This window comes from Coturnix japonica, chromosome 9 (genome assembly GCF_054131305.1).
Source record: "Coturnix japonica strain WE chromosome 9, WE-NBRP24, whole genome shotgun sequence".
Taxonomy (NCBI): domain Eukaryota; kingdom Metazoa; phylum Chordata; class Aves; order Galliformes; family Phasianidae; genus Coturnix; species Coturnix japonica.
Genome location: NC_140671.1, coordinates 6,738,772 through 6,759,958, shown reverse-complemented (window position 1 = coordinate 6,759,958; position 21,187 = coordinate 6,738,772). Strand labels below are relative to the sequence as shown.

The 21,187-nt window shown below is 43.3% G+C and overlaps 1 protein-coding gene across 3 annotated transcripts; it reads left to right on the top strand.

Annotated features, from left to right (window-relative positions):
• Positions 1–321: 321 nt before the first annotated feature.
• PITPNB (phosphatidylinositol transfer protein beta) lies at positions 322–20,359 on the top strand. 3 transcript variants are annotated; one of them, XM_015877950.3, is made up of 12 exons: positions 322–362; positions 1,617–1,647; positions 2,396–2,541; positions 2,782–2,873; positions 3,424–3,431; positions 4,684–4,758; positions 5,757–5,840; positions 13,366–13,443; positions 14,948–15,058; positions 15,156–15,278; positions 17,641–17,725; positions 18,491–19,184. In XM_015877950.3, the coding sequence occupies exons 1-11, from the start codon at positions 343–345 to the stop codon at positions 17,686–17,688; spliced, it is 816 nt and encodes a 271-aa protein (XP_015733436.1). In that variant the 5' UTR covers positions 322–342; the 3' UTR covers positions 17,689–17,725; positions 18,491–19,184. The 3 variants fall into 3 exon arrangements, with proteins under 3 accessions (XP_015733436.1, XP_015733435.1, XP_085412132.1); XM_015877949.3 differs by lacking the exon at positions 17,641–17,725 and having other exon boundaries at positions 18,491–20,359; XM_085556006.1 differs by lacking the exons at positions 322–362; positions 1,617–1,647; positions 2,396–2,541; ... (1 more) ...; positions 3,424–3,431; positions 17,641–17,725 and having other exon boundaries at positions 3,498–4,758; positions 18,491–20,359.
• Positions 20,360–21,187: the final 828 nt, after the last annotated feature.

Here is a 21,187-nt window from a genome sequence, read left to right as displayed (position 1 = left end):
CAAACAAGGGCAGCCAGGACAAGGGTCCTCAACTCTTGCTGTGCAAATCAAGGGATCTTATTGGTTCTTAGCTTTGCAAACCATGACTGCAAATTGCTTTTGCTTTTCCAGTAGGTGTTGGGAGCGCGCTCTGATTGGCTGCCTGCTGCTGAGCCACGTGCCCTCGGATTGCCACGCATCGCGCCTGCGTACACCGCCATGAGCCGGAAGTAGCACAGCACGGCTCGATGCGATTGGCCGCCCAGCTCACAAGGGGGGCGGGACTTCCTCCGGAAGTGCTCTGTGTGGAATAGGCCAGGCCGCCGCCGGTCGCGCGTGCGCAGTGCGGGGCGGTGCGGGAAGATGGTGCTGATCAAGGAGTTGTAAGTGCGGGCGGGATGAGGAGGGAGCGGCACCGAGCGGGATGGGAGAGAGACACGGGAACCGGGAACCGACAGCGGCCCTCAGCGCTGGGCAGGGCCGGGCCGGGCCCATCGGGTGGGGCTGATGTGCTTTGGGCCTAGCTCGGATCGGCCGCGCCGGAAGCGTCCGGCCCAACCCAGCGCTGGGCCGAGAAGGGTCGGAACAGTCGGGTCGGGCGGTCACGGGTTCGAATCCCCTGTGGTGTAAGTGGGAGAAGTGCCGCTGTGATACGGGAGGAGCGAATCGGGGGGGTGGGCTCCGTGAGCTCTAAGGGCCCCTACAACCTGCACGACACTGTGAGACTGTGTGAGACTGTGATAGAGCGGGGATGGGGCGCAGGGAGCGGCCATGGAGCGGGGCGGGCAGTGAGAGGGGCCGGATAGAGCCAATGCCGCACGGGGCGCGGCTCCGTTCGGTGCTGTGGGTATTGTATTGTGAACTGTGGGTGTTGTGGGCTGTGTGTGTTGTGAGCTGTGGGTATAGTGAGCTGTGTGTGTTGTGTATTATGAGCTGTGTGTGTTGTGAGCTGTGTGTATTATTATGAGCTCTGTGTGTTGTGAGCTGTGTGTGTTATGCACTGTGTGAGCTCTGTGTGCTGTGAGTTCTGAGCTCACTAAAAGCTTTGAGGCGGGTCTGGTCTCAGAGGCGTTTGTTTTATTTCCCGTTTCTCTCGGAAGGTTTTTAATGGTTGGAAATGAAAGTAGTTCAGTGCCTGGAACACGGGGATCTGTGCTGACAGGGGGAAAGAAGTTGTGTTGGAATCGTGAGACGAAGCACGGGATGGAGGGACCTGAGGGCAGCCAGCGGCATCCGCTGCCACCTCAATGGGTGTCACCGCTCTTTAAATGACTCATAACGGCTGTAATTGCTAACGTTCCTTTGTAGGCTCTGAGGGCCCGTGTGTGTTGTGCTGTACATTGCATTAGTAGGGCTCCTTGTCCTAAAAAAAGCTGGTACCTCTGAGTTACAGCAGAGCTGGAAGTGGAGCTGAGATTTCCTTCTGATGTTCCCACCCACATCCCCCTTCCTGATACATCTGCCTTCTCCACATAGCTTGTATCCCATATAGCTCTACTGTCATACAGTGCATTTGAATAGAAAGCCTGAATTAAATCATGCTGATGCTTCCTTCTTGACTGAGTTTATTACAGCTCATGTCTGTTGCTGAAACCTAATAGTTAATTGTATTGATTTTTCTCTTTTTCCTCTTTCAGCCGAGTGGTTTTGCCGTGTTCGGTACAAGAGGTATGTCCTCATCTCACCTGTTTTGGTGCTGGGGGGAGGGATGGGAAGATGCCGCCGTGTTCTTTAAGTCTGACTGCCCTGGATCCAAATGTTTCCTGCTCTGTGCAGCTCAGCTGTGCATAAGGTGCTGTGTGTGAGCCACCAGTCAGGCAGAGCTAACCTGTTGCACATCAGTGAGTTTCAAGGGAGGCAGATGCCTGCAGGCCTGCAGTGTTTAGTTGTTTCTGAGCCACTCCATGGCTTACGAGCAAGAGAAGAACATTGTGCAGCTGTGCCCTGCAGTAGAATTTTCCTGCTGATCGAGGCATTCAGTGACCCCAAAGCTTTTCCTGAAGACAAAGGTAGGAACAGTCTTCTGAGATCTGAAGGCAGCTGTTTGAATGGTCCTGTGAGGGTGGTACCTAATTAGTTAAAAGTATTAATCTGGGAGAGCTACTGGAATTCAATCATTTCCAAATCTTGTTAACAGAAAAAAATTGTATTACTTTTATTTAATTAAGAAGAATTTCTGTGCTTTGCTTTTAATATGGGACAAATGAAGGGTAATGGATGCAGTGTGCCATAACATTGTGTTGTGCTGAGGTGAAGGAGGAGGTGCATAGAGGTGTGTTTTGCCCCATAGCCACGTTGTCATAAATGCTTCTTTTATTTTTCTTCCCTAATTTCATCGTGCTCCTAATCCCAGTTCTACACAATGACCATTTTGTCTGACTTAACTATTGAAATGTCACTTTTCTTAACATTCCAGTATCAAGTTGGTCAGCTTTATTCGGTGGCAGAAGCCAGCAAAAATGAAACAGGAGGCGGTGAAGGAATTCAAGTCTTAATAAACGAGCCTTATGAAAAAGACGATGAGAAGGGGCAGTATACTCACAAAATCTATCACTTAAAGAGGTGAGGAAAACAGATATTGGTCGGGACCAGCTCTGTTAATGTCCTTGCAGTTACCTTCAGCAAAGTTCTCTTAGCTGTTCTGTGTTCAGTTATGCTGCTGGAGTTCCTGCATAGCTTAGTGTTAGTACCTTAGGTATCACCCTTACGGTGCTTGGGTAGAACGTGCCTTTTATTTTGACATGGAAGAAATCAGTTGGCAAAAAAAAAAAAAAAAGTCATATCAATCTTTGTTTTTCACAGCAAAGTTCCTGGTTTCGTAAGAATGATTGCTCCAGAAGGCTCCCTGGTGTTCCATGAGAAGGCCTGGAATGCATATCCTTACTGTAGAACAAGTAGGTAACGGCTTGTGTCTTGTGCTGTCAGTGTTTAGGGATGGTCTGAAATGGTTTAGGAGAAGAGTGGCTGCCATCAAGTAGAAAGTACATGTTGTATTTTAACATTATGTTTCTGAGATCTCCTGTTCTGAAGAGGTCTACTTACGAAAAGCAGCCTTAAGAGTGTGATGTCTTTAGTGCAACACTAACACCTCACTCTTTGAGTGTAGAACAGAAGCTGTTAGAAACAGCTGTATTTTCTATACATCCTTATAGTCTGTTTGAATGAGGTGACTGCTTTATTGAAATATTCCTAATTGTGGCAGCTCTGTTCTCTTGTACTTATTGAATAGTTGAAAGCACTATTATAGTAAGCTTCCTAATTTAAGGCTGGTAAGTTGTGTTCTGCTGCAGCGTGCTGAGCGCGTACACCAAAATCTCTTGGACTAATCTTGAATGTTTCTTAACACTTTGATGTAGTCATTGTATGTAAGGCTTTTCATACAATCATATCTGATAACGCTTTTGTTTCTTTTTCAATTCCATCCTGCGTGTTTCCAATGACCAGTTGTGACGGTGAGTGTTTGAATTGCTATCAGTGCTGCGGTGGATTGCTCTGAACTGTGGGTACCTGTACCTTGTGTGGGTTCCTGGCACAGGACAACGTGTTACTTTGTCACTACTTGGCTCTAATTGGGGAGAACTGTAATTTGGCAAAGAAATGCTCTCGTTTTTTACATTATCTCTTGTATCTTTGCTTACTGCTACAGCTCTGTAACGTCTGTCTTGTTAAGGCATGCCAAGAACAGGAGGCTAAGTCAGCTTTTTCTATAGTCTCGAATGTGGGAAGAGCAGTGAAATAATCAGTCCCTGAAATCTCTTTTTCTGTAATGTGAAATTCTGCCTCAGTTAAAATGGGTTCGCTGAGAAGTGGGCTGGACCATTTTAGCTGGGCTGTTGGGGTTTTTGCTGTTTAAAACGTTTGGTAAGGAGATCAGCAAGCCTTAATTCTCCCATGTATCCATTTTGGTGATCTGTTTGAGGAAGCTTGTAAGTTTAACATTAAATTCCCCTGTCTGCTTGCATGCAGACTTGATTTAGATCCTCACCCTGAGGGTACAGCATAAGGTGCTGCAAACACATTGCTGAATTGTTGGCTTCTTTCCCTGTGATGTGTGTGCTCACTGATGTCTGCTTTCCTAGTTCTGAAGTTAGAAGTGATCTGTGCTAGGCTTTAGACATACTGTTTGCTAGTAACTAGACCTTGGCGGTCATAACTGTGCTATACGTTAACATCTGCTCTTTGTTAGCTGTCACCTCAACCTCTTGGAGTGGTATCATTAACAAAACTATATTTGTATAGAATTTTGCCGTCTTTGCTGCAGTATTCATTTATATGCTGTGAATGTAGAAGTAAAGAATTTCAGAGCTGAGGAAGGGGGATACTGAGTGACTGCACTCTTACTTCTATTTGTGTGCACCAAGCTGGGCTTACCAGTAGTACTGCTTTCAATGTAGTACTTGGTGCTGTAGCTGAATTCTTGCCCTTTGAATCATTAAGATTGGAAGAGACCTCCAAGATCACTCAGTGCAGCCGCCCCATTCCCACCAGTGCTGCCCACTTCTAGGCAGGTTCTTGAACCTTTTTTGTGCAGAAGGGGCTGTTTTCTTTTTATAGTTTAAATAGAATGTCTGCTAGTCAAGACTTAGCTTTATTGCTTTATGCAAACGTGCATTTACACATATGTAAAATATACCTATGCTGTCTAACTAGAAGTTAAGCTGGGTGAGCATAACGAAACTCATGTTTTTGTTTTAATTCTTACAGAATGAATACATGAAAGATGACTTCTTCATAAAGATTGAGACCTGGCACAAACCCGATCTGGGGACGTCAGAGAATGTGAGTTGCGATTTGGATACGTCACATTAGTAATATTTTCCTAGTGCTTTCAGCCAAATAAAGTCTTCCATATCCAGTAATGGTGGATAATCACTGTATAACGTTCAAAGTCCAACCAGTTATTTACATAAAACGCGTTAATCACATCCGTCTGCAGTGGTTGGGGGTTTTCATCTGCAGAGCTACAAAAACAAGAGGAATTGTCATTATTTTGTTAATGTTGAGGTCAGTGCAGGTGCCTGATTCTCACTGGTTTATTTTTGTATGTTTCTGTGGGATTATTTATTGAAGCTCAGTCTCTATGTTTTCTGGACTAGAGGTTTTCTTTTCCTCCATTGGTGGTTCATTCAGTTCACGGGTCTCTTCAGGAGACCTCTTTCTATACAGTGACAAATGCACTTACAGAGCATTCAGAAGGGAATGATGGTCATTATATTCTTGGTGTTTTGGTATATTGTTTCATCCCTAAAGAAGGGATGCACTGCAGAGAAGGAGGGTATTTCTTGGGCAGCTCTGCCATACGGACAACAGGTGTGAAGTTATAAAGGCATGCTCAGATCAGCTTCATATCCCATGCATTCATCTGAGGCATACTAAAGGCAGGCCTCTTCTTTAGAGAACTGACTTGATCTAGTCAGGTTATTGGGACCTGCTGTATTTGCACTTTGGTACCTGTAAATATTTCTTTCTTGAAAAGATCGTCCATTTTGGGTGATGTTTCTAATTTAAGCTTGATTTCATTAGCTCTGATGAATGTGAAGATCACAGCTTGATTTTAAATCCTGGTCTCATGGATGCACAGGAACTGAAAGCTTCATGCTGGTTTAAAATTGTTTAGTGAATTAAAAGATAATTCCCTTGTAGGAAAGCAGAGGAAGAAAGCACAGATCTTAAGAACACAGGCTAACTTTATGAAGACCAGAAAAAAGAGATGAACTGCATAAGGTCTGCAGCTTTGTCAGGTGATGGCATCAAAACCATTCCTTTTTCTTTTGCAGGTGCACAATTTAGATCCAAACACGTGGAAGAGTGTTGAAGTCGTCCATATCGACATTGCAGATAGAACTCAAGTAGAACCAGGAGTGAGTAAATGAATGGGCTGATGTTGGGGTATGGTCGTAACGTGCTGCTCATTCTGTCAGTGCTTTCTGTTTGTTGTGAATGAGCTGGAAGTGGTGTGGATTTTATCCAACAGATAAAATGATCTGAATTGAACAATTCTTCCCTGTGTTTTGTGTTTAGGAATCGTGTTTATGATTTTAAACTGTTGAGTTTGTCTCTTAGTTACACAATGAAAACATGAAAGTCAGTGGACTGCTGGCACAGCTGTAGTTTTTATTTCCAACTGTAGATAAAGTAATTGATTAGATGGAGCAGGCATCTGTGTGCTCATCTTAATGTCTTAATGTGTGAAGCCAAGAGCAAGAACCTACCCCAGCTGTCCTGCATGAGACAGAGCAATATTTCCACCAAGCTCCTGTTGTGCTTCTGCTGCTACTTTTTGATTAGAAATTCCATTTCCTCCCACCCCCATCCTTCACTGTGGTTCAGTCAATCTCAAGTGGAACCATCAGGCTTTGCCACTGAAAACTGGACTTCAGCTTTAAACTTCTTTTGTCAGAACAATTTGCAAGAAATTAAGTTCTCACCTCTTCTTAAAGCTGTGAGAATGCTCTGATTCCTCTTTATTGATTGCTTTGGTGAACATAAGCATCCTGGATGCACACAGAAATCTCTCTTTAGGAGACTGTGATCCTTTTCCTGAGTGTTTGAAGTTGAATATCTTGATATAGGAAGGAAAAAATTAGGAGAGATTTTATCAGCTATGGCACATGGTTCAGTGCAGTTGTATGCCACAGAGGAGTGTGTAGAGTGGTGGAGAAGAGAGGGTGGCAAAGTTTAGTGCTAGGAACACACGCTTTCATCTTCTCTTTTCAATTGTGCTTTGCACAGAAAAGATGTTGATGCCTTAAATCTGGTAGTGTTTAATTTCACTGAAATAAATACCCAAATTGATACATTCAGCATTATCTGCCACAGTGGGACATTGCTTATAGGACAGCATTTCAGTCTGTGACAGTTCCCATTCTCTTCCTCTGAATTGCCAGTGTGTTTTGTTAACCAACTCACTGTGTGTGATTGATCTGAGTAAGAAGGTAGGATATATTGATTTTACATGCTGGTTTACACTACTTTAGAGGGCACCTTCACTGTAAAGTGCTTGTCCCAATTACTCGCTTACTCCAACACTGGCCTGTTTGTGTTCACGTGATAATTTTGTGTTGGTTTTGTGCAAGCAGCTGTTCTTGAAACTATTTAATTGTTGTTTTCCAAAACTAAATACCTGGATATTTTACACTGTGGGGAGAGGACTCCTTTGCAGGGAAGTAAAGGAAGGAGGGAAGAGGACACAGTGGTATGTGAATGGGAAAGGCATGTTTCATAAACTATTTCTATTGCTAACATAAGTGTATAACCTGCACTGCTGCTTAACTGATGTTTAACGGGTGTGTGAAAATACACCCTTTGGAGAACCTCCCTCCCTGTAAACCACATTAAACATGTCTTGCCTATTTTAATGCAGCGAGGAATTGTTTTGCTGCCCCTTGTTCTTTCAGGCATTCCTTATGACCTTAAAACTGACCTGGCAGGTGAATGTATGTTATGCATTCCCTGTTCCATGCCTGGAACTGTGGCAGACAACTACAATGCTGTCATCTGTCAGAATGCTTTTGGTCACAGTACATGTAAATAAAGGGTTGTGCTTATTATTAATTTTCCTTGATCTTACCTGTTTACTCTGTAGTACTGTTAGGGAGCAGCACTGCTTATGCTCTATGCCCTCTTGCAGTGCTGTGTGCCGTGGCCTGCCTTTATGTTTCAGTTTCCTTTGTACTGTAGACTGACAGATGGTGGTATGCTAAAAGAAGCTGTACTTTTGGCTTAGGACCAAGATCCATCTAACCCAGTATCCTGTTAGTGGCCAGTAACGGTTACATGTGGAAGGATAAGGCACTTGGGAAGCTTAGAATACAAAAAGCTAAAAGGTGCATATCTGTGAAAAGATCAGTTTGTGTTTAAAGGACTTCCAGAACCCGTGGATACATCTGGTCCTTTGGTAGGAACTTCCATTCCCACAAACACATCTAGTCCATTTTGAAGCTGTTTACGATGCTGACCTTCATATTACTGTGAGTTCTGTGCACTGTTGGTTGGTACAGAGACAGCAGCACACACCTGCCTCATTCAGTTCATTTTGTATGGGGAAAACAGAATTCCCTTTTTATACTTTCTGCAGAATTCTTATGGATTTTGACTGTGCTTCCATTGTTCCCCCCACCTCCTCTCCATCACATCCCTCTCAGGTCTGCTGGCTCTTCATCCATCTTCACATGGAAACCATTTCATATGTGAAAGTCTTTGAAACTATTTTAAGTACGTTGTCCTTGCTTTTTTTTCCCCTTCCTCTTTTGAATATTTGATCTACAGAGCACCAGAACTATAAATGTGGAATGGTTTAATACAGAGTCTCAGGTCACCTCTTAGGTTTCTATGTTCTCTTCCTTTTGTAGTGGGTCCTAACTCCGTTTTTGGCCATAGCAAAGTGCTTTTAGGTTCAGGTTCACAGTAGAACCCATCATTGCATAGGTATCCTTGGGACTGACTTCCACCACCTGATTCAGATTAACGTTTCCATTTCATCCCTTAGACATTCCATTTTGTGGATTGCTGACTTTGAATATCACGTCACTGTTTTGTTGGATGAACTTTTATCTGCATTTAGGTCCTACAAGGAGTTCCCCATGGGCTGGCACCCTTCTTACACCACTTATTTGCCCCCTTTCTTCAACAACTCACTGTTGGCCAGCAGAGAAGTCTCCTTGACCCAGACTGGTAGTCTCTTCTGTTGTGAAAGTCTGCACTTTCTGGCCTTTGTTTTATTTATGTGTTTATTTTTTATCAGAAAGAACCCAATTGTGCTCCTATGGATAACAGTATGACGGAAGGAAGCAAGCTGCAGGTTTTAAAATATAATTTTCGTAAAAGTTTGGATAAATAAACTCAAGATGTGCCCTTGCATTCAGTGATTGAACCTTGGCCAAAGCATTGTGGTGTGACAATTACTTCAGTTTCAGAACTGCAATCAGCATAAATACAAAAAGCAGTGCGTTTCTTAAAGGTACTAATGACATGCATATGCTAACTTATGCTTGTCTAAGTATGTACAGAAATAATTTGGCCAACATCTGTGGCTTTCTTCAGGTATGGATTTAACCCTGGCCTCTTAATCGTCTCCAGCGTACAATCAAAGTCGCTTTATGTGGTTTGTATATAAAAATCACTTCCCGGGAGAATAAGGCTTTTTAAAGAGTAAGCAGAATTGAACACTCAGTGAACATCACAGGAGTCTACGTTTTTGGAAACAATTTGTATGAAACTGGAGCGTAGTGAAAACAAAGAAATTGAAGTCAGATTTATGGCTTGTTTCTGTACAGTGAAGAAGTTGTTAGATGTCTTCTTCTAAGTCGTACTGGGTCATTTTATTGCATGAAACAATGTTCTGAAAGTACAATTTCGTACAGGGCAGCTGGAGTATTTAAAGCATGCAGTAAGAGCAAGAGATATGGGATGTCTGTGCAGTGGTAGGGGGGTTGGAGCTTGATGATCCTTGGGGTCCCTTTCAACCCAATCCATTCAATGATTCTGTGATCCCCCTGGCTTTGCAGTTTCAGTAAGTATAATAACATACAGGCAACGTTCTTTTGTAGTCTGTAAAAGAATTCTCAGAGTTTCTTGAGTGAAAGAACTGTTTTTTTCTGAAAGCAAAGCGGATCTGTCCCAGTTTGGACTTAATTTGTGATGTGATAGGTGTTATAAAGTTCATTATTAGCAGTCATAAAGTCATAAAGTCAGAAGCATAGTATTGTGTGTTGTATTGGTAATAGTCTTGGTACGTCTTGTCTGCATCGTACACCTCTTAGTTTATCTAAGAAATAAATAAGAAAGTTTATTTTGAAGAAGTAAGGGAGTGCTCAGACAACTTAAATGTGGTCTGTGGGGCTTCAGGCTTGTTTCATTTTGGTGCTCAGGTGAGGCAGGTGTGTGAGCAATGGGCTGCTGCTGGTGGTCACTGGATGAGAAGGAAGAGAGGAGCCACCACCTGATGATGTTTTTCCCACTACCCTGATGTATCCTGGAATAACTTTTAGCCTTATTGAGGGTTTGTAGCAATTATTACTTTATTGGTCGTGATTCAGTCTTTAAATCAAAGTCCCTATTGCAGTTTGTTGCATTCATGCGTGCTGAATTGCGGGTTTAAGCAGGAAGTACATCTGAAACAACATCTATCTGTTCCTTCAAAAAGGATTTTTACTTCTCTGTGTTCTTACTCAGCTGCATCACGCTTGCCTGACTTGTTTTCAGGAGAGCTTCGGGGCTTTTTAGCTGTAATATTTCTTCCAACTGCTGCCTGTTTTTCTTCCTAAGAAGGACTTGTTGCTGTCAGGAGTTAAGCACTTGCTGCACAGATATTTTCCTTAAACTTTGCAAAGAACTGTTGTTTATTTGTACTCTGGCTCCAGTCCAGTCGACTTGCTTGCATGCTGGTAGGGCTTGTGTGTTGTGAGGAATTCCTACAGTGCTCTCTTGTCCTTCAAGGCTTCAGTCTAACAGGACTTGGTGTGATTCTTGAAAGGTCTTCTCTATATAATCTCTAACAACGTTACCGTGACTCATCTCTTTTCTTTGAATTTTTGTTTTCACCCTTACTTTTTACTTGCAGATAGTATTTATTTCCTTGTTACAGGTAATGCCACAGGAGTGGGAGAGTAGCTTAGAATCATACGATGGTTTGAGTTGGAAGGGACCCCTGTAGGGCATCTGGTCCCACTGCCTGCAGTGCTTGGGGGCACCCACAGCTCTGTCAGTGCTCTCAGCCACCCAGTTGCTCAGGGCCACATTGCACTGAGTAAATGGGACAGCCCTGCTTCGGGGCCCCACGTATTCAAGCGTGTATGTTTTAACTTTTAATGTGTTCATTTAATATCTTTCTCCTTGTTGACTGTGGTGAGGTTTATGCTGTTGGTCCCTCATGCCCTCAAATGCAGTGTGGGAGTGTGGGCTCTCCCTTGGAAGACTCAGACACTTGCACGAGGAAACGGGGCTGCATTTACTGCTGTACCTATGACAGATTAAAACACAGCAGCTCTTGTGTTTAATGATTCTGTTTAATACATCACCATCCCAAACCAAGCTGCAGCGCTTCCACAAGGAATTAGTAAACAAACATAGGAAATTGTTGATGTGTTGCAATTGTTTATGCCTTTTTTTGGTATCTTCTGTTCTGGTGTTTGAGTGGGGCTGTTGATGGGCAGTCATAACCAGTATTTTAGAACAGGAAATGTATTTATGTAACCCTAAATATATTTCTTACTGGTGATTTACCTGTAAAGGAAAGCTCCTTTGGTGTTTTTTTCTTTCCAGACAGGGATTGTTTAAATAATATCTATATTTAGACATAAGGTGAAGCTGTGGACCTGAGGATTGGAGCAGATTGCAGCTGTCTTCACTCACAGTGTCTGGAAATCACTAATGGGATGAGAAGTCTGCAGCTGGTGGCAAGCAGTGTGGCTGTGCCCCTGTGCTCACCTTGTTGGCTCCTAAAGGAGCCGGAGTGCTAACGAGGCCAGCAGGCTCATGCCCTGTGCTGTGCTGTGCTTGCAGCTGTAATTGGGCTTTAGGGCTCTGTTCTGTATGCCACGCATGTTGTACGTGAGGGAATATTGTTCATTTTGATGCTCGTAAAAAGGACGTGCCTTATTCCAGTAAAATCAGAAATGAATGGGGCTTTCCTAAATCACAAACGTTGCTATCATTCTGGGCTGGACCTGCATACACGTGTTGCTGGATTGTCAATGTTAACATGCATTGCTTGTGCTGAATCCTCAAATTACTCCTGTGTGGTGGATAAAGAATTCTCTTAGTACCTGCGGGAGTGCCCTGCTAAAGCTGCCTGGCTATTATTCGGGCTCATTGTATAAATATATTGTTTCAATTTAGAGGGAAGAATAGAAGAAAATGCTGTTTTGTGGTCGCGATGAAAATATATCCACTAACAGCACGGTTGAAGGTCTTCTGAATGGTGCTTCTAGGAAAGCCGATCCATTTATATATATAAAGTGATCTGAACATCTATTAATGCTTTCTAAATCCATTAACTGGTGGGTCATGTGGGGCCTTCAGTGCATCTGACAGCCAAAACACTGAGTTTGTGCAATAGCTGCTGGATCGCATGCGCAGCAAAATCATCTGGTGAACTCAAGTACTGGAGTTCTACATGAAGAAAGGGGAAATGGAACTGCTGTGGGGCTGAGGAGGATTCTGTTGTGTAAGTTGTTGTTCCCAGCCTTTCCCATACCGAGGTAGTATTAATGGAGATGCCAACAGAATGGGGGAAAAACGAGACCCTTTGGAATAGTGGGAAGGGGCAACACTTCTGCACAGTTAATTAGTCACTAATTACCACAGAGTGCAAGTGGGGGCAGGAATAAAAGTGGAGAGGAAAACCCAGTTAAATGCTGCAGTGTAAATGAAGAGTTTCTATGAAACCAGTGAACAAATGAAGCACGTGAGGAGCCAGCTTCTTGTTCCTTGGATTGCTGGATCTGCCTGTGGGCTGTGTGCATCCTTCCATGCAGCATCTGTTACTGGCCACTGAGACAGGATATTAGATTAGATGGATTCCTATGTGACCCAGCCTGGTAAGCCCTACCCCATGGTGTGCCAGTGCCAGGGTTATCTCATGTCTGCAACTGCTGTTGGTGCAGAGCAGTTTTGCTGGGTGTAGTAGTTTTCTTAGGCACGTGTTTCCCATACATCCTGTAAACCATTTTGTCCTGGGTACGAGGCCTGGGGGTTTCTAACCTGTCCTAATTCCCAAATAAATGTCTCTCTGAAATAATCATTTCCATACCCCTCATCAGTAAAAGGGAACTATTCTATACACTGTGAGCATTTCTCATCTCAGCTCTATTGCTGATGGCTTTGTATGCTGTGTATGACTGACCTGGTAAGAAGTGATGCCTGTTCTGTAATGCAGTGCCAGAGGAGCTGCTGCCTTGTGCTCACTCTATGCCTTGGCCAGCAGTGTGCCTTGCAGGCTGAGGTCAACAAGGTCCTGACTTCTTGAATTATCTCGCTCATGCCTTCTTCACTTTCTGCTCTGATTGATGGCTCAGAAGTGGACATGTGTTGTGGTTTGGGAAAACGTCAGCATTCTGATTTCAGTGTTATTCCTTTCCCTACCCAAAACAGTTTGTGAACCTGAAAGGATAGTGCCTATGGCACACAGTGCCCAGCACAGGGAAATTGGGATTGAGGAGAGGGTCTGGGGTGTTGTTCTGCTGTAAGTACATCAGGAGCACCACTGGTGATGGGCAGCAAGCAAGCAGCTGTGATGGAGTTTTTCACTCCAATTTAAACCAGACTAAAAACCTGTTCCACTGACTGCTCCCAGCTACCGGGTGGATCAGTTTGGATGCCATGAGCAGGAGTTTTGTTGTGGCTGTTTCTTTCTGACTCTCAGGGTTGTTTGTTTTTATATTATAGGACTACAAAGCTGATGAAGACCCTGCGTTATTCCAGTCAGTTAAGACTAAGAGAGGACCTCTGGGGCCAAACTGGAAGGTAATAAGAACTGACTTTGCAGCCATATAAAGTGTCATCAGCAAAGAAAAAAACAGTTTGCCTGTTCCCTAGAGACCAGCATTAGTGGTGTTAGTGATAGAACAGAGGGCATACATTTAATGTTTCTGTTCTTATGCATTCAGTTAAAGTTCCGGATGTGTTAGTAAACAAAGTTAGTGTCTGCTGCTTGTTCAGTGTCACTACTAAATCAAAGCAGTGCGAATTAAATTGGGTGGATGTTATCTGTACTCAGGGCTGACCTGTTAATAAATACGCTATGATGAATTGCATGCTGGTTCCAGACACTGAGTTTTCCTCCTTTTACAGCTGTTTGTAAAAAAAACAAACAAGTAATTCCCCTCTGTCCTTGGATCACACAGCCCCCACATGGGCCTTTCCCATACAAGCCTTGCACTCTTTCCCTCTGGAGGAAGGAGCCAAAAACTCAGGCAGAATACAGACCTGTGTTCTTCCCATAGTGCTCCTTGTTATTCACATGCAGAGGTTTGGGTTAAGTTGCTTCCCTATCTCCCCCTTAATTTTCCTCTTTTACAAGGCTTGGAGTAACCTAACATGCTGTGAAGCAAAAATAGGACGCGTTTACTTCTGATACGTAAATTTGGCTGCATGAATTGTAGGAAAAACAGTGTCTGTGATGTTACGGGTGCTTCCAACCTGTATGGAAGTAGAAACCATGGTAAGAAAGTAGGAATTAGAGGCAGTGGTGGAGAATGTCCCCTGCATTTCCTTGCAGTTAATTCTGCTGGGGATCCTTCTCCCCAGAGTCCTGCAGCTCGAGCTGCCTGCTCACCGTCTCTGAAGTGGAGCTTTTATTGCCTTATGGACACCTGTTGCCCACTGATGGGAGGTGCTTCCCTATCTCTAGCAACAGCCAGGAAGTCTGTAATTCACTCAAAAATGAATATGCAGATTATGCCACGCAGCTAGAAATCATGTCTATGTATGAGTAAGAGCATACCCTTCTGCCTTCATCTCCAGGAAGGTAAGGGAGAGAGGAATAGGGGAGAGCATGCCACGATTTGATTCCTTTCTGTAGTATATGGACAAAGCAGAGCCAGATTAAATGTGTTTTATGAGAAGTTCAGGGGTGACAATGTGATATTTATGACCTGCATTTTTTTCTGGTGTGTTTTCTGCTGAGAAAATTGATACAGCCCAGCTTATAATTGCTTTCGGGTAATAGCCCCAGAAGTATAAAATAATTTGGCACTAGCTGTTGTAAGTAAGCTTCATTGTCCTCATAGGAAGTATATTGCAGTGGAAGTGATGGAATCAATGCTAAAACTTAAAATATATATTTGCAGCATTAATGGAATTGTCTTATAGATATATAAGGTAGCTGTAGACGTAACTCAGTTGTTTGTTAATCCCTGTTATTCCTACTTAAGATTAGTGCAGTCATTTACTAAGACGTAGAGTAATATTAAATGCATTTCACTGAGATCAGTTCTAAACAAGAACCTTTCCAATTATCCCTAAACAGAAGGAGCTGGCAACTGATGAAGAGTGCCCTAAAATGTGTGCTTACAAGTTGGTGACGATTAAATTTAAATGGTGGGGCCTGCAGAACAAAGTGGAAAACCTTATACAGAAGGTAAGTGCTTCATGTTCAGAGTAAATAACTACAATTGCTGTGCTGGTGTGTGGCAGGATACAGGCCTACTATGGAATGTTTTCTTATCTTCTTAAAGCAAGAAAAAAGGATATTTACCAACTTCCATCGCCAGCTGTTCTGTTGGATTGACAAATGGATCGATCTGACTATGGAAGACATCAGGAGGATGGAGGATGAGACTCAAAAGGAGCTGGAAGCGGTGAGTGCGCCTTCCGGCTGCTGTTTGTGTGCTGTCTGTAGTGAAGCCATTTAGCGTTTGGGAACTCAAGCATATTACGTTTTATCTGCTCCCTTGTGTGCATTTGGGCAATTGCTGATGAGCATTTTAGCCCCTCTAGTGGTTCTCCTGTGTAGACCCATGCACTTCTGCATGCTCTGCTGTGGCAGGCTGTAAAAGGTAAACGTTTCTGATGTCACTAAATCTGGGATGCCTGCATTGCCCATCTCTTTATCTGTGCTCTCACGCTCATTGCACAAAATCACCTTTCAGTATTTATTTTTTACCACTTGTCAGAGCCGTCATTGATTCCTTATTGTTTTGCTTTGGTTCATTTTAATCATTAGACCTGGTTACTTTTCCTCTTGAAGCACGTTGTGCAATGTTCATGTACAGATCACATAACAGCAGCAGCGCTCATCCTCGTTAGCTCTGCAAAACTGAGAATCTTACTTGCAAAAAGGAAGCCAGCAAAATTAACAGGCTTATCAATACACATCCTTGAGTGGCTGTGAGGATCAGGTATATATAGTTAATCCATCTTTGAACTGATGTCTGAAAGGAAATCCATCTTTTGGCTACATTCAGTATGCTTTCTTTTAAGTGGTAGAGGAGCATCGTAGACAGAGCCAGAAGCCTTCTCCAGTCTGTTCCCAGAGTGTGGCCCTTACACGAGCCTTTCGCACTTTTTAGTCCTCCAGTTTGAGGAGTCCATTCCATTCCCTTCCTATTTTGCTCGTTACTTTATGTCCAAAACCTGTTCACCTTGTTTCTTTCTTTCTTTCCATTGTCTTGATGCTGTCAAGACACGATGTACCTTCAGCTATCACTTGTTTTTTTTGTATGGTTTTCAGCTGCTGCCCATATTTAAACAGACTGTCTCATGGTTTTGGCTCACTGTTGACAGTGGTTTTGGAAGTGCTTTTTGTGGTGTGAGCTTAGCACGTCTTTTCTTTTAGAATCAAAACTAGCTGTAATTCTTCTGTTCCCACTTTGTGTTTGATTTTTATCAACAGTGTGGAAATTTGGGGATTTGGAAGAGGTGTTTTTTTTGCTATTGGTGCTAATAGGTCGGTGATGTGAGGTGGTAAAACCACCTTTTCTCTTCATGTAGCTGGAGGGATAGTCTGCCCTGGCAGCTCCTGCTGTAGATTCTGGGAAAAATGAGTCCACCCACTGCACTCTCTCATTGGCACCAGGGTATTTCTGACTATGGAAAGGTGTTCTCTCAGTTCCCACAGATTTCCTATCCTTGTTTTTAAATGTCAAACCTACTTACTTCCTGTTTCTTGTCATGCAAAGCGGTGCAGCTAGTTTGTTTCAGGTAGCTCGCCATGTATGAGCTCATCTTCAAGATCTGAAGCGCATTGCTTTATGAAAAGTCACATTTTCACACTGCTAACACAGCTTTTCTCTGTGTGTTGTGAAATGTGAGAGCAATGGGCACCTTCTGCTGAAATGCTTTGCATTTTCCTAACTATTTAAATAGAAGGTTGTTTAAATAGGTGGCCTGGGCTACTGGGAAATGTAGAGTGTCTTATATATTGACTAGAGTGTCTTCATGCTTCCTTCCCTGCAGAGAAATGGCTTTGACACTGCTGTGTTATGCAGTGTGACAGTGCTTAAGCAGAGACAAGCACAAAAAGCAAGCGTGGTGACATTGGAAGCATTGCATTTCCCCAGGATACATTGCTTTCTTTCACTGTTCCCTCCCTCTCCAACACCCTTTCTTAGTTCTACTTTCAGTTGCTCTTTCCCTTTAGATTCTGTGGATGTTTCAGTTTTGTTGGTCCCCTTCTTCATCTTAAGTCACTATTTAATGTCAGGATCTCAGCTTTTGTTACTTTTTGTTGCTCCGTGACTCCTCACCTGTGTTCCTCCAGAGTTTCTCAGTGCCAGCCCATCTTTCTCATCTATTTTTTTTCTATCACGTAGTGGTTTATGCATCTGACTCCTGGAGGTGAGGAGCACCTGTGGCTCATTACATACACATCAGCTTATCACTGCATAGTAGGAGAACATAGGAGAGCATCTGACCCTGCCAAAGCACTGTGGTACACCTTGTGTCCTTAAGCATTTCCAACAGGGTGGCTCTGAGGCATCATGGGCTGATAAAAATCTAAGGAGCATCATTTACAGCTGCTGTGTGGTTCCCAGGCATCCCTAACCCCAACAAACCTGCTCTGTGTACCCAGCCTCCCAAAGCCTTCAGCTGAGGCTGGTTTTGGTTTTGGTCCTGGCCAGGGGAAGTGGCCTTGGCCATGTCGATTGTGACTTCTCTCTTACTAACCAACAGCATGAGAGGTTCTTTACGTGGTAGCTCACAGTTTTATTTTACGTTTAGATGCGTAAGAAGGGTTCCGTTCGAGGCACATTGGCTGCTGACGTCTAGAGGAGTTCTCTGTAGGTTCTGAGGCAAATCAAGCTGTGTAAGTCAACTGCTGGATGGAAAAGGAGACTGATATATGTATGGGAATTGCTGGCAGAACGATACCAGATAATGCTCCTGGGCCTTGAGCTCCTTCCTGTTTGAGAACCTTGATGTGATCAACAGCTGGAGGAGACGTTTTATGTCCAGGGGACATGAGAGACCTTCTGTGCACACAACCACTGTAAAAACAGCCACAGGTGCTTGGTCTGTTGGCAGAACGCCTTACACCCCGGCCATAGAACCTGCATGACCCGTTGTCATCACTGTGCTGGCTCTGAGCTCTGAAGCCTGCAAATAATTTCCCAGGCACATCCTGCAGGAGTGTATCCTGTGATACGTGGACTTAATCCACGTTACTGAGGGAAACTTTGGCCTGTCACCTTTAAAGCACATTAACTTCTTAAAATCCAGTTCCACGTGGACACTTACAAATACTAAACTGCATAGAAATGGCTACTGCAGAAAGCAGCATTTCCTGACATTGGCAAAGTTCTGAGTATTTGTGTCTATTCATGCTGGTATTTCCCGTTGTGACTGCTCAAGTGCCACAGGTGCCATCCCAGTGGCAGCAGCAGCTATAAAGTCTGTTGTTCTGTGTGAGGGCCCTGGGACACCTTGCATTGCTTTGCTCTGAATTGCTCGGTCTTGGTGATGCTGTGTCTGCCCTGCCCTGTCGTAATTGGATGTTAATTAAATTACCTGTTTGGCACTTGATGTTTCAAGGAGCTTTTAATGCTTATCTGTGTGTTTTCTTTCTCCGCAGTTACGTAATCAAGGCCAAGTCAGAGGAACAAGTGCTGCCAATGATGAATGATGATGGATTTAACCGTCACATGCAGTGTTGCATTACAAACGTGTGTGTGGATGCATGATTATTTGTATATAATTATATATACGCACATGCATACTGAAGGGGGTTGTTACAGTGTCTCCAGGGTACCACTATACCTGTCCTCGGCAAAGATGCAAAGGAAACTGCTTTCATTCTGTATACCTGAAGCAAATAAAAATCAACTGAGTAGAGTCATTTAAAGGTTGAATTAACGGCAGAATTCTATTAACTGGTATGTTTCATGAATGTCAATACTGGACCAATTTATGCCCTATTTTTTCCACCCTCCCCTCCCCATTCTGAGTCACTCTGCTACACCTTGGCCCCGTCCCATTGTAAAGAGATGGATTCAAATAAGTTAACTTCAATTTTGTGTCTTCCCTGTGTGGATAATTTTTGCAATAGGAACAATGAATGTATTTATAGCTATTTATTTCCGGGTGGTCGTTATCCTCTAGTCAAATCCGAACGAAGTCGCTCACAGTGGAAATTGGAAGATTTAAGTTTGACCCAACCCTTACCCACCTGTCACAAAGCAAAAACAAAAAGGGTTTTATTGGACTTTTGTACATTGAGACGCAAATGGGTTTTTTTCTTCATTAAAATTGGCAAGATTAAGGAAAAACGGCTTGTGATTTCTAAACTGTTTGCGGTTTGAAACTCTCCAGAAGCAGCTTTCTAGAGCTTAGAAGATGCATCAAGTACCTCTTCGCCACGCTGTGCCAGCAGAGGCAGAGACCTCCTCTAACCTAATGTTGATAATGAAAGTGCTGTTTTCCAGAGGTTCACTTTGGAAGTTATGCAAATTGTCTTGATTTCACACACATCACACAATGGAATATAACGGTGATTTTTTTAGCTCTTTTCATGTTGAAAATACACTTTAAAAAAAAGAAATGTTTATACTTTCAGGTATGATGAAAGTTTAAATTGTAGCATCTTAACATGTTTCTCTGATGTTTGTCCGTAGATACTCAAGAAGCAGTGTAATAAATAAAGACAGCTGTCGATAGCTCTCACATAGGAAAACACCTTCAGCGCTTGTTCAGATATGGAGGTAGAGCATCTCATCGACATGTATTACCAGAATGCTCGCTAGATCAGAAACCAACTGTTTTAGAAACACTAGTTAGGTAAAGTTCTATTGCTGCCTGATTTCCTCCCCGTACCCCCAGTAACCTTGGTAGGACAAGCCTTGCTTAAGCTTCCATCTTTATAATATCACTTTATAATATCGCTTCCATCTTTATAATATCATTTCCATTCTGTTTTGAACCATTTTTTTTACTTACTCTGCTTACTGAAGGAGCAATCCTATTTTTCCTCCGTGTCAGTGACAAAATCTGCCTGAACTTGAAGCCAGGTGAGCACACCTTCTGCTGCCGGGGTTGGGCAGCTCTCTTGGGTGCTTTCATCCTCTGTGCTGCAAAGCGTGGGGGGTTCTTTGCTTTCCTTCTCTGGATGAACAGTTCAATGGATATTTGTGACAGCAGGAGGTTGGTTTTGTAAATAGATGTACGTGCACACACTGAACAGCTCTGCTGCGGGGAGGGCTGTTGCAAGCCTGGAAACTGAAGGGCTCCTTTCTCTTTCCAGTGGTAGAATACAAGTCTTGCTATCACGTATGGGACTCATAACACAAACAGAGGGAAAGGGGCCCTACAAGTTCAGAAATATGGAATTAGTTGTGAAAATCCGAGAGAATCTTGTAGTGAATGTAAAACATTTAGTTTACTTTGGCAGACTTTGGTGTGACCTACAGCGAAACTCAATGACATTTCAATAAATTTGATGATAAAATGCTCTGTCTCTTGTCTTAGGTATTAGCAGTTGTGGTTTGCTCGTGAGCTGGTGCTTAGCTATATTGGGCAGTGTAGGAAGGTGGGAGTCATCTATGGATGCACTGCAGTGTTGTGAGCTCAAATGTGTGCTTGAACGTTAGCAGCAGTGAGGGAAGTGCTGGGTCAGATGTTTGCTTTGGGGTTCTGAGCAAAGTAACTCCCAGCTGGAACCTTGTGGTTGTTTGGAGCATGGAGAAGCTGGTTTTCTTCCTCTGTGCGTTATGAGTGTCTGTTTCAATGTGCCAGGCTAAGCATTTTGCAGACACTTCCATGTGATCTGAGCAGTGCTGTGGTTGTGGCTGTCTTCCTGTGTTACAGGTGCTGCTAATCCTGTATCCATCCCTGCAAGGAAAGGATGGTCCCGCTGTGCAGACAGAATCACCTTCAGCGTAAAAACTTCTTATATCCAATCTCATTCTCCCCTCTTTGAAGCCATTTCCCCTTGTCCTATAGCAGCAGATACATGCATTGTGGCTGAGCCCTGTATACCAGGCAGGCTGTGCCAACAGGGAAGCAGCTCTGTCTCTGGGTGTGTTTCTACTGCTGAGGTTGTTTCTTCTGCTGCTGTAAATCAAAACTTGTACGGCTCCTTTTTGTCAATGCAAAATTGAATTCTCTCATTTTTCTTTTTTTTTTCCTGTTGTTTTTTTTGTTGTTTTGTTTTTGCTGCTCAGCTTGTTGAAGTTCCAGATGGCAAACCAACGTGAAGCAGCGGAAGTACAACATGGTTTCGTTCTAATGGGTATGTAAACATGATATTTATTCACTGCAGTAGACTGCTGTGAAC

Coding starts and splice junctions, on each gene's coding strand:
- PITPNB (XM_015877949.3), top strand. CDS start 343: ATGGTGCTGATCAAGGAGTT. Junction 1,648..2,395: donor TGCCGTGTTCGGTACAAGAG/GTATGTCCTCAT, acceptor TTAACATTCCAG/TATCAAGTTGGTCAGCTTTA. Junction 4,759..5,756: donor ATCTGGGGACGTCAGAGAAT/GTGAGTTGCGAT, acceptor TTTCTTTTGCAG/GTGCACAATTTAGATCCAAA.